The sequence below is a fragment of the Triticum dicoccoides genome, chromosome 2B, assembly GCF_002162155.2.
Source record: "Triticum dicoccoides isolate Atlit2015 ecotype Zavitan chromosome 2B, WEW_v2.0, whole genome shotgun sequence".
Taxonomy (NCBI): domain Eukaryota; kingdom Viridiplantae; phylum Streptophyta; class Magnoliopsida; order Poales; family Poaceae; genus Triticum; species Triticum dicoccoides.
Genome location: NC_041383.1, coordinates 491,359,869 through 491,372,277, shown reverse-complemented (window position 1 = coordinate 491,372,277; position 12,409 = coordinate 491,359,869). Strand labels below are relative to the sequence as shown.

General features: G+C 45.8%; 2 protein-coding genes across 2 annotated transcripts; both read right to left on the bottom strand.

Annotated features, from left to right (window-relative positions):
- Positions 1-5,834: 5,834 nt before the first annotated feature.
- Positions 5,835-7,890, bottom strand: LOC119364411 (pentatricopeptide repeat-containing protein At1g09900-like). The gene has a single exon (XM_037629888.1). The coding sequence runs from the start codon at positions 7,832-7,834 to the stop codon at positions 6,041-6,043; it is 1,794 nt and encodes a 597-aa protein (XP_037485785.1). The 5' UTR covers positions 7,835-7,890; the 3' UTR covers positions 5,835-6,040.
- A 601-nt stretch (positions 7,891-8,491) lies between these two features.
- LOC119364410 (peptidyl-prolyl cis-trans isomerase FKBP53-like) lies at positions 8,492-12,118 on the bottom strand. Its single transcript, XM_037629887.1, has 12 exons — positions 11,919-12,118; positions 11,747-11,820; positions 11,403-11,617; positions 11,145-11,272; positions 10,979-11,068; positions 10,322-10,565; positions 10,018-10,236; positions 9,540-9,762; positions 9,247-9,331; positions 9,131-9,172; positions 8,958-9,006; positions 8,492-8,877 (listed from the first exon to the last, which is right to left on the bottom strand). Exons 1-12 carry the CDS (start codon positions 11,932-11,934, stop codon positions 8,799-8,801), a joined length of 1,464 nt encoding a protein of 487 aa, XP_037485784.1. The 5' UTR covers positions 11,935-12,118; the 3' UTR covers positions 8,492-8,798.
- Positions 12,119-12,409: the final 291 nt, after the last annotated feature.

The window sequence follows — 12,409 nt, the reverse complement described above, 5'->3', positions numbered from 1 at the left end:
TGGGCCTAAGTGGCCCATATTTCCTTCCACCTCTTGGCCTTTTAAGGCCCATTGATATTTTAATTAAATATAAAATGATCTAAATAATTTCAGACCATTATATATATAATTTAACATCCTCAGAAACATTTTCCACCTATATATAATTAATCGATAATACCCGGTATTACCCGATATTCACCGAAACCCTTCCGGTGACCCCAAAACGCTTCCGAAACCTCTCGGAACTATTCCGGATATTAATGGAATAATTCCACAAATATATTCTCATCACTCCCATCCTAATAACACTCAGCAGATCGTGATTACCTTAAGCTTGTGACCCCGTAGGTTCAATAAATCATAGACATGAACAAAACCCTTTCGTTCAATGACCGATAGCGGAACCATGGACATCCACATCGGTCCCTATGATTACACGAATGATATTTGAGTGAACCTTTGGTTATCATGCGATGCTCCCTTTGCTTCGCGATACTTTACAAAACCTGGTGTGCATCGGCATCCTCAAGAGTCATCACCATGCTCACTATACCGTTGCTCCCGTTACCGTTTTTGTTCTTCTTTCTTGTTGACGTGTTCCAGCATCCCCGTGGCATGGTCACCTATTTCTGGCCAAGCGATGATGAATGTCGTCACACCGAGAGGGCCCTAAGAACATCTCTCCATCGTCGGAGGAACAAATCCCACTCTCGAGCTATCCAGTCACTTATCAAACTTTCTGGTGAGCCTAAAAGTTGTCGTTATGATCACCTTGTTATAGATGACATTTGAGCAACCCCAAAGCCCACCATCCGGTAGGAAGTGACCGATACACTCTCATGGTCTGAGGAACTAAAACACATGCTAACTCTCCATGTTATAACAGATGATTTCAGACGATATGATCACGTAGTATAACAGACAAGTATTTGGTCGATTCAATATAATCATTCTTCTAATGTCATACCCTCAATGTTGTTTCAGGACTATCGTTACACTTAACGATATCGTAAGATCCGGAAAACGTGATCACCAACAACACTTGAGCCGGTCTTGGAGGCGAGACTACGAACCTATTGTTTACTGTTTATCATTCCACATGTGCATATGAGTTTTCCACTGAATCGCATATTCCAGGATCATAGCAGTTATAACATGAAATATAAACTCTTAATTATGAATAATGGAAATATAATAATACAGTATTATTGCCTCCAGGGCATATTTCCAACATTGGGTACAAAGTACAAGATGATCTACCTCGGGATTGTATGAATGAGTTCTAACCTCTAAAAACCTTGCCTCTACAGGCTAAACCCCATGGCTTATATAGGCATCGGAGGTATTTAGGGTTACAAGTAGGTCAGCTACAACTAGGGATAACATGCCGGCCATTTGAATATGCCTTGAAGTGTACGCCAAGTCTTCAGAGGATTCCATCTCGATTATGCCGAGGGCCAGAGCGCGTGTGGCCCATTCTTCGGTTGTTGGTGGGTCCTCGGACCGGCCCATTACCGGCAGGCCAACGTGGTGTGCACCCCCAATCCAGGACACTGTCACTCATAGGGAAAAAAGTCAATGGGCTATTGGGCCCAATTAGGGGTGGCACCCCTAATCTTGTTGGACAAGCTAGGGGCGCAAATGAGTTGGAGGAGGGGAGTCATCTTCCCTCTTTTGGCCGCACCACGGGTGGCTTCTTCTCTCCCCAAATGGTTGCCCCCCTCTCCCTCCACCTATATATGTATTTGAGGGGACCGTCCCCTTGGAACACACAAGTTTTCTCTGGTTGGAGGCGCCCCTCTCTAGTTCTAGTCATAATCTAGACTTGATCTAGTTCTAGTTTTCTCTAGTTCCTCATAAAAGAGAAGCCATGCGAGGTTCTCTTCCTCCTCTATTTCTCCGATGACGTCAACCTCTGGATGGCGAAGCGCTGCCAGATCGTGCAGCCCATACGCATGCAATCTGTGGAGAGATTGTGATTTCGATCTTTTATTCAAGGGATCGTTCATGGGACGGTTTGAGGGACTTCAAGAACCATCTACACCAATTCTTCTTTTGCGGCATCTCGAAGTTGGTAACGATCTGATCTAAACCTTGTATGATCTTCATAGTGATCCAAGACCTTGATCCATAGGATGATTTTTGTTTTGTTTTATACTATGCTTCTCAACACATAGTGAGGGTAACATAACACAACCCAAGACACTTATGTGGCAAGTAGTTAATGAGGAGAGAGGTATTTATGGTACTAATATGTTAGCGTAACATAACGCATTCCGAGACTAAATGAGTTTATACCTAAATTAATGAAGACTTGCATGACATCACACGTATGTTACTACCAACTATGAAGGTAGTAACATAGACTAGTAGGGTATGCATGTTCATTGTCTAAGTTACTGCCCACTGTGACGAGCCTAAGGGCTACCCCTTGCGGGGGGACCTTCAAGGGTCATTTCTGGTGGCCTGGGAGCACGCCAAATGGCGTGTCCAGTCGTAACCACATGTCCCGTGCTGGGCGCTCCCTTTGGATTTTTATTATTATATTATTTTTCTGTACTCATTTTCAGGTTTTAGATGGGATTTTTTTTGGTTTTCGCCTGGTTATTCCTAGGTTTTGGAGATATTTTTTGTGAAGCACAATGCTTCTTGGAAAAAAATTGTGCTCCCATGGGAATCACAGATTTGCTTCACGTGAAAGCACAGATTTGCCTCCCCATCGTGCTTCGAATAAAAGAAAATTTTGTGCTTCTTGGAAAAAAAATGCTTACACGAGAAGCATAGATTTTCTTGCGCGAGAAATACAAATGTGCTTCTCGGAAAAAAAAAGTGCTTCCATGAGAAGCACAAAAATTTGATTCCGCATTGTGCTTCTCTGAAAAAGTGAAAAACCGCAACCGTGGTTCCGGGCTACGGTTTTTTCTTCTTTTTTTTTGGTGTTTGCTTTTTCTCGCGAACCCTTATTTTGGTTTTTTATTCATTTTTTCAGGTTTTATTTTTGGTTTTTCGTGAGAAAACAGTTCGTCAAAAAATATTAACATGGAATCTAGTTTCGAAGATCTCGACGCAAAAAATCCAAAGGTAAAAATGATTTGGTATTTGGGCGCACAATTCAAAAGATAAAACGTTTTAAAAAAACGAATCTACAAGAAAAAGGAGAACTCTCGGGTTGCGACAAGTGGCGCACATGCAGTGTGTCTATTGTCAAAACCGGAGAAGTTTTTTTTTTTTGAGACATCATCTTTTTAGGGTTTTTTTTGAGACATCAAAACCGGAGAAGGCGGAGGAGTGACCTTTGTAAGGGGCCCTTAAGTAGTGATTTCTACTTAAAATTTCCATTCGGTTGGCTATGCAATATATAGCCCAATAAAGCCCGCAAAAAAAATAGCCCGATAAAGAAGTGTGGGCTTGGTCGTCTCATCTTATCTCTCAATTGTACACGGCGCTCAATAAAGCAGGCTGCCTGATTCAGAGAGAGGGACGGTGAGGGTGTCGTCGTCGAGCGAGCTGTCTACACGTCTGTACCGGCGGACCCCGAACGCGTCACGAAGCCGTCCACGCCGGAGGCGTCCTCCTGTGCGCCATCGAAATCCACAAGTCGGCTGACGAGTGGGCGACGACTGGGCGGAGCTTGACGACGCAACCGGCAGGCTGGCCGCCGTCGTGACCGTCGGCACCGCGCCCCTGGCCGACGCTCGGGTGCTCTGGGTCGACCCTGCCACCAAGTCGACCTTGGGCTCCAGGATGTCGACGGACATGGTGCACCTGATGGTGAGGCTGTCATCGCGGATGCACGACGACGCCTCCAACTCCGTCTTACTGACGCTGAGAAAGCCGAAGCCGCCACACCCGTCAGGCCGAGCCCTGTGACGGCGGCCGAAGGCGGCGCGCTCCCCGCTCTCGTCCAGGATGTCTATGGATATCTTGGTCGCCATGTTCTCGGGGTAGTTCCAGCCGTGGTCGGCGACGACGGTGACGCTGACGGTGAGGGAGTCCGAGCAAGCTAGGCTGCCCGCGGGGTCCACGTCGACGCGCCAGCCCTGGCCGCGGAACTGGAACGTCTCCAGAGTCAGCGTGGAGCCGGGGGGCATGCGGGCCGACTCGGAGTAGCCGGGCATCCTGAAGAGGCGCGCCTCGGAGTACTCTGTTTTGACGGCGGCGCACGAGGCCGGCGGAGAGGGGGTGGTCTTGACCGTGGCGCGCGAGGTCGGCCGAGAGGACGACGACGAGCGGCTGGCGGTGGTGCCCATCGATCGTGAAATCGAAACCAGATCTCTCTCCGCGCTTGTTCATACATATAGGGAACCGTCGATCAAGTGGGAGTAGGAGTCGGATCGGTCTTGAATTTTGATTATATCCAGGAAGGGAAGGTCTCCTTGAATCCGAATCTGGGCCACGGCCCCAGAGGTACGTATAACGGCACGGGAAAGGCTTCTCCTCTCCAAGTCGCAATCTTCTCGAGCTGTGGTGCCATTTCTGTTCGACAAACCATCCAAATTCAGGACTCTCCGCACGGCCATTGCTGCTGGATTCGCCCAAAGTCGCAATCCTCTCCAGCTCCAGCACAGCGGTTCCGCATTATTAGGCCCTGTTCGGTAGTCCGCCCGCTCCAACAAATACGAGGATCTGCGGAGCGGGTGTTTCCAACTCCTCTATTTTCAGCTAAAGCTACCCCGCTCCCGGAGTGGAGTTTTGGAGTGGTGAGACTCCGAACAGGCCCTTAATCACCTGCTTTGCCGGTAAGCTCAGGGGACAATTCCTTCTGGCCATCTTTGGCGGTAAGCTCCTCAACATCCTGCCATCGAGCGACATTGTGCAAACACTTCATTCCTTCAATTAAGACAGTGTTAGTTGACAGTGTTCAGTTTGCACCCGTGCCAGCCCAAAACGATTTTAGTTACCTACTAGTACTACTCCCTCCATTCACAAATACGTATAAGATGTCTTGGATATTTTAATATTGTTCAAAAAAAATATGTTCCCGCAAAAAGGATATTTTAATATGGACTACATATCGACTGAAATAAGTGGACAAGCACGCTTAAACATGTTTATATACACCCGATTCAGAAAAAAGCTAGAACATCTTATATTTGTGAACGGAAGGAGAACTATATAATTGTTTGTTACTACCTTCGTCCCGAATTACTTGTCACATAAATGGATGTATCTAGAACTAAAAATACATCTAGATACATCCATGTCTGCAACAAGTAATTCAGGATGGAAGGAGTACAATTCATACATTAAGCTTGTATATGTAAAGTCCTCTGTTCTGTAGCAAAGTAGCTAATGTCATACTTTGTTTTTCATTTTCAACGATAGCCCATACTGGTTTCATTATTGGCTTGTATGGTGCCTACATGAACTTGTTCATCACAGTAAATTATAGCGGCATTTTTGTGCAAAAAGAAAAGAGAAAAACTTCAAATAGACTTTCTTAGTCTCCGAAATTTTGTATGTGTCTGGAGAAGGTTGAACACGAACGAATCATATTTAGGAAAATAGAACTCCTCTAGCAGTTTGTCTAGGCACGATGCCTAAATCCTGGCTCCACCCTTGTAAGTCAGCTACTTTACCAAAAACTATTAAAGTTATATAATAAAAAACATCAGCAGACATACAACATTCCAGCTACTTGAACCTCCCTAGTTTTAGTCCCAAGATAGTTACCTATCAAAATAACACAAAGAAAAATAAAATCCAATACTAGAAGCGACTAAATTACCAACCATCCATGCAGAAGTTTCAGACTCAAGGTCAAAAATATACTATTTTGTGGTTACAAGGTTTAATCCATCATATTTTCATTCCCACACACTGATATTTTGTTAAACTATCCACGAAGATTGTGATTGACCAGCCAAAATTGCAAGATAATTGAGTACATTGTTACACAACAATCTTAAGATGGAGACTAAGCTCTAAGCTACGATACGGCTAAAGCAGAGAGAACTTACATATCAACAAAACTGAAGCAGTGTGTAAGCACTATCCTACCTCATCGCTATAACATAACAAAGTTAAGAGCACAAGCTAGCCTTGATGTCATCATAACTTAAGAAGTGTGAATATTTTGATCAGACAGCGAAGCATCACTGTTGGTCAAATTGTCAACGACAACATCTCTAGAGCTCAACTTGCTTAACAATTCTCTTGCCTCCTTCATATAGCCTTCATGTGCCAAACCATCAATGAGTATAATGTAAGTCGATTCATCAGGCATGCAACCATCAGACACCATATCAGCAAAAATATCAATAGCATAATCTGTTTTCCCATTTCTGCAAAGCCCTAAGAGTATTGTATTGTAGAGAACAGCATGGGGTGATATGCCTGTATCTTGCAGTTTATGAACCACCTGGATTGCCTCTTCAACTTTATCATCTTCATCCAGAAACTCGGCTAACAGCTCATATTTTACCTCTGAGTTGAATCCTTTGTTGCCCATTTCATTCAACAACTCAAGGGATTGCTCCATGTTGCCAGTTTTGGCAAGCCCGTCTATTAGTGTACTGTAAGTGACTGAATCAGGATAGCAGCCTTTCTTGGGCATTTGCCTAAATACTTCGATGGCCTTCAGCGTCAACCCTTTTTGACACAAGATACCAATGAGTGTATTGAATGGTGAAATATCTGGAAGTTGATCAGTTTGGCTCATCTTCGGCATTAGCTCCTCAGCATCCTCCCATTGATCACCACTGCACAAAGCCTTCACTAAAATGTTATAGGTAGTGGTCTTAGGTTTACAACCATGGGATTCCATCTTCACTAGTAACTCCAAGGCATTAGCCACATGGCCTTGCTCACAAAGGGCACTGATGACAGCATTGTAAGTAGCAATATTTGCCGTGCATTCATGCTTTGACATTTTCTCGAGAAGCCTAATCGCCTGCTGGAGCAATCCTTGTTGACACAAGGAACTGATGACCACACTGAGGGTTGCTTCGCTCGGGGGACAATTCCCCCTGAACATCTCATCTATAAGCTCCTCAACGTCCGCCCACCGCCCGGCGGTGCGCAAACCTTTCAAGATAGTGTTGTAGTTGACGGTGTTTGGCGTGCACCCGTGAGAAGGCAAGGTGTTCAACAACTCACGGGCGCCGTCCACATCGCCTTCTCTGCACATTCCGTCCATGATAACATTGTATGTCACGTTGGTTGGCGTGCACCCCTCGGCGCGCATCAGATCGATCAGCTCCATGGCCTGCCTGTACCCGCTACCCTTGCACGTCGCCTCAAGGAGGATGTTGTAGGTGACGACGTCAGGGGGGCAACCCCGGGAGAGCATACCGTCGAGCACCACGAGCGCGTCCGTGACCTGGCCGCGCACGCACAGCGCGTGGATGAGCGGGTTGTAGGCGTACGCGCTGGGCCGCACGGGCATGCCGTCCACGACGCGGCGCGCCTCGTCGAGCCTCCCCACGCGGCAGTACCCGTCGGCCAGGGCGCTGTAGGTGACGGCCGTGGCCGCCGAGCCGCACGCCTCGACGACGCGCGCGGCGTCGTTGAGGCGGCCCCGGCGGCAGAGGTCGCGGACGAGCTTGTTGGCGAGCAGGACGTCGGGCGGGCAGGGAGAGGACTCGACGACGCGGAGCGCCGCGTCGAGGTCGCCGCGGTGGACGAGCGAGCTCAGGCGGCGGTCCTCGGCGTGCAGACGGCGCGGCGGCGGCGGGGGTGGGTCGGGGTTGGGCTTGGGGAAGCTCGGCGCGTTGGGGTTGGAGCTGCGTGGGCGCACGCGGTGGCGGCTTGGGGATGTGCGGCGCGGGTGGTGGGGGTGGCCGGAGTAGGAGGGAGGGGGTGTGGGGAGGAGGAGGCTGCAGAGGGTGGGAGGAGATGGCGACGAAAGCATCGTGCGTGTCTGGATTTCCTTGTTTCGGGCAGGGGATGAGCCGTGTATGTGGGCGCTGCCGCTGCTGATCAACTAACTTCACATTGGAGTGGCGTAGAAAATCCGAGCGCAAACAGCACAGTTGCACCTTGAGAAACACCAAGGCAATTACCTGAAATTTCTGCAAGTACGCAGGATAAAAAAAATCAATTCTAATTTTGAGAAAATATCCGCTGAAACCAGATCACAGTGAAAACTCAGTGAAATCATGTTTGGAAATTATAAAAAGTATATAAAGAAATATTAATCAGGTGACGTTCTCACTAAAAAAATAGAAAAAAAGGAAATGACGTTCTAGAAATATCGTTTTTAATCTAAATCATATTGACAAATTCAGCAATGTATAATGATGATTATTTTCATTTTCACTAATGTCGTGTCAGGCTTTATTTACTCCCCTGAATTATAATGACATTCTCACTAAATTATTTAGTTCGAATTCGAAATTGCATCTCACCGGATATTTTCTCCTACACTTCCATACAACAGGGAAGCGTCCTTAGATTTGTGGCAACAGTCGAGTTCAGCCAAAAAGTGAAAATTGACATTCAACCATCAGACAATGGGATCCAACTAAGATAACGTAAAATGGAGCAACTAGTATGACATGTCCTACGATAGTTCAAAACTGTGACATCCATTCCTTCAGTAACAAGTCTTATAGCGTGATTCCATAAGAATGTCAACGAGCCACAAAATCATCACAGTGATAAGCTCAGTTGCAGCCCAGGCCAATGTTACGCCCCCAAAATTAGCCCAGATGGCTTCGTCTGACATGTAGAGCTGATGAAAAAACAAGGTACATAAAAACAACTGTAGGATGTTGTTGACTGAAGCTATGGCGATGACGGAGGAAAATGGTGTTTCTTGGATTTGCGCAACCGTCTCAGTTTGTCCTCGTCCCTTTTGGTAACCGGTCACCTCCTCACTGTACGTTCATTAGCTCCACATCAAACAGAAGAGTTGAGTTCGGCGGTATTTCCCCGGCCTTCTGGTTTCCATAGCTACAAAGAGTGCACAAATCAGAATCGAAACAAGCAGCTCCTGATGTAAAAGCGATGTAGAAGCAGTATATATGTCCTACCCCATAGATGGTGGAATTGTAAGCTTTCTTTTGTCCCCAATGCGCATACCTATAACAAGCAAACAAGACAGGATCATAAGAGATAATGAACTAACCACATGTATCAGGTACGGAGTACAACATATGCAATAGCCACAGTTATGTGTTGGATGACGATTTGAGAAATTAAATACCGTTGACACCAATGTCCCAGCCTTTAATGACCTGTCCAACACCTGCATGAAAGTGACATTAAAACCAATACTAACAAGGATACGAGTACGCTAGAGGGTAAAACATCAGAACTTACCAAGCCTAAACGAAAAAGGCTTCCGACCAACATTAGAGTCAAAAATCTTGCCATTCTTCAACTTGCCAGTGTACGTGACAAAAACCTAAAGAAGAATTCAATTGTCAGTAATAATAGTTAAAATATATACATAATAATCCAAGCATACAAAACTCTCTGCGTGATCAAATTAATTAGAACAATGCGACGGCAAGTACATATTGATTACACTGAGCATTGAAAGTACTGAGAAATTGCATTAATAAATGGTAGCCTGAACGGAGTTCTGCTGGTGCAACCTAAAAAATGTTTACCTTTTTCCCAGGGGTAGCTTTTTTACCATCTGGTTTGCCCAACGCCACCGTCTGAACAATCAAACCATTGCCATAAGTCCGTGCTTTGGGTGATGTCTGCTCCTTGCTAGCTGAATTCATAACATCAGTCTGTGCCTGGTTCTCACTTCCATTGTTCTCCTTTGTTTTCTTCTTGTTCTTCTTTTTCTTGGCCCCCTGTTTACTAGGCTCCTCATCATTGTCTCTATAACAAAGAAATGAGATGATTCCATCAGAAATGCACTCAGTATGGAAAGCCAGACACAATATATATATAAAAAAAAAAGACCAACCCAAGGGCTAACCCTCGTTGGCATTTATTTATAGGAGAAACTCCGTGAGCACCACGCGTCCAAGCCGGGACTTGAACTTGAGTGGGCTGGCAGCAACCTCAGCTGCCTAGCCAACGGGTCGACGCCCCGTCCTCCAGACACAATATATGACAGCTTAACATACGTACGTTATGGTTTTCTTATCAGCTTGCTCATCAGTGTCACCTTCAGAAGCACTTTGCTTCTTGCTTTTCTTTTTCTTCTGTTTGGCTGCAATGGTGTCAGCTGAGGAAGCTAGCTTCACCTCCTTTTCTTCATCGTTTACCTTCTCACTGTCCACAGCATTCCTTTTGTCCTTGGCCTTTTTCTTTTTCTTTGAAACCACATCATTTTCAGCATTAACCTCCCTGGGATGACAGGCAAAATTAAACACGTGTTGCTTCATCATGATTAAACAAATCAGCAAGGGGAAAACAGTGAACTAGCATGTACCCTGACGACTTGTGAGGATCATTAATAGCATCACTTTTCCTTTTCCTGTCTTCAGTACTAGTCCCATTATTTAGATTCTTATCCTTCTTGGAACTACCTTTAGAACTCTTCTTTGATTCAGAAACAGGAAAGCCGTCTTCATCTTCACTTTCCACGGATTCAGCAGGTAGGGTCCTAACAGCAAGCTGAAGTCGAGAATTATCATCAACAGGCTTCTCATCCTCTTGAATCTCCTCAATGACAACTGCAAAATTTGCCCACATTGAAAGAAAAATCATGAGATGATCTGAGGCCTGAAGGCCAATAGCCCATGCATTTCAACGCCAATAGCTCAAATGGCAACATGACTTCTATTTTATTTTACGGACAAATAAGGACAGAATTAACAATGCTGATTCTATATAAGCATGCACATAAATTCACTGTGCCATCTAGAGAATCTAGGCCTAAGAAACTGGCATATACCATCTAATCCAACACACCGGTGACATACTAATCTGTGCTAACTTCAACCTGATAAACACATGCAGACAAGCACTTACTAGGCCTACATTCGACTGACTATGTACAATAGTTCTCCTATGCGCATTTTCCAATGAAAGAAATTGCTTACATCATGGAAAGTCGGGACCTAGGAAATGGAATTGGAAGCATTACCTGAACTCTTGCCTCTACCTTGGTTGTACATCAAATCCTCATCATCCTCTGAATCGTAGTCCTCATCATAGTCTGAATCATCTTCGCTGTCTGAACATCCCAGGCTCGTCAGAATCAGTATTACAACAGCATGGCTTGCACAATGGGATTAAATTTACAAGCATACCTGTGTTCATCTGGCCATGGGATACTGGAATGACCACATCATCATCATCAGATGCCAAGAAATCATCATCGGAGCCTTGAAGTGACTCACTACCAGTATCACTGTCACCAATGTCCTCGTACACATCACTAACAAAATACTTAAGGAAAAGAAACCACACTGACAACAACTCTCAACCAGAGAAAATAATCCCAGTAATCAACTATCATCAATTGCATCATCAAAGAAAATAAGTAACAGAAACGAAACAAAGGATACCCAATATAGTATCCAGCCAAGTGAACGCTCCTCGACCCAAGCACCGAGAACGTCACGAACTTCTCCTCGAACTCGAGGTCCAGGTGGCAAGTCACCGACTGCCCCGGAATCAGGGCGCAGAGATACACGGGCTCCTTGTTCTTAACGGTGCACTGCAGCTGCACCAAGTTCGTCTTCCCCTTCTCCACCTTGCCAACCTCGGCCCCCAGAGTCGCCTGCGTTGTCCACCAAGAAGAATCCAACACGGTTACACAACGTAGAGTGATTATACCGCAACCAGGAACCCCGACCATCTCGTGACATTAACAGGGGAAATCGAAAGTTAAGGGCGAGAAATCGCGGACCTGGGTGAGGCGCAGGCGGCCGCGGCGCGGGCTGTGGGTGTGCGTGTAGGGCTTCTCTGGCTTCACCTCCGCACCTGGAAGCAAGCGGCCAAGAGATTAGACATGGAAAAGGAAAAGGGAGAACACGGAGAAATTGACGGCGGCGTCCATGGCGGCCGAGCCGAATGCTTACCCCAAAACGAAGACATGTCTGCCACTCAACCGAATGTGCCGATGCGCCGCAGGATGCTTCGCTCTCGATGGGAGGAGATTGGCTTAAAACGGCTGGGGGTTTGGATGCTTCGAGGAGGTGGTAGACGGCTGGCGGACGGCGGCGACAAACCCTAAAAATGGGGTTTAGGGGCGGCGGAGAGGAAGGACGCCCAACGCAACCAACTTGTGCGATTTGATTTGGGCCTTGAGTATTGCAGGATGGGCCTCCAAAGAGAACGGGGAATTTAACGCGTTAAAACGTCGTTGTGTGGTGTAGTCGGGCCAGGCCATATTTTGGTTTTCCACGGTGCCTTTTTTCCTCCTTGCATTCTTTTATTTTTATTTTTATTTTTATTTCACTTTTACTATTTTTTTGCGTTTATTTTTCCTTTTTAATTTTTTTTCAGATTTGTCCATTGATTTTTTTTCTATATATATGTTTTTATTACTTTTCTCGTGTACTTGAATTTT

What these genes read in the sequence shown, in the direction of transcription:
- LOC119364411 (XM_037629888.1), bottom strand. Translation starts at nt 7,834, where the DNA reads ATGCTTTCGTCGCCATCTCCTCCCACCCTCTGCAGCCTCCTCCTCCCC.
- LOC119364410 (XM_037629887.1), bottom strand. An exon ending in TTGGCTGGATACTATATTGG is followed by an intron (nt 11,273 to 11,402) that starts GTATCCTTTGTT and finishes GTATTTTGTTAG; the next exon opens with TGATGTGTACGAGGACATTG. An exon ending in GCTGATAAGAAAACCATAAC is followed by an intron (nt 9,763 to 10,017) that starts GTACGTATGTTA and finishes TCTTTGTTATAG; the next exon opens with AGACAATGATGAGGAGCCTA.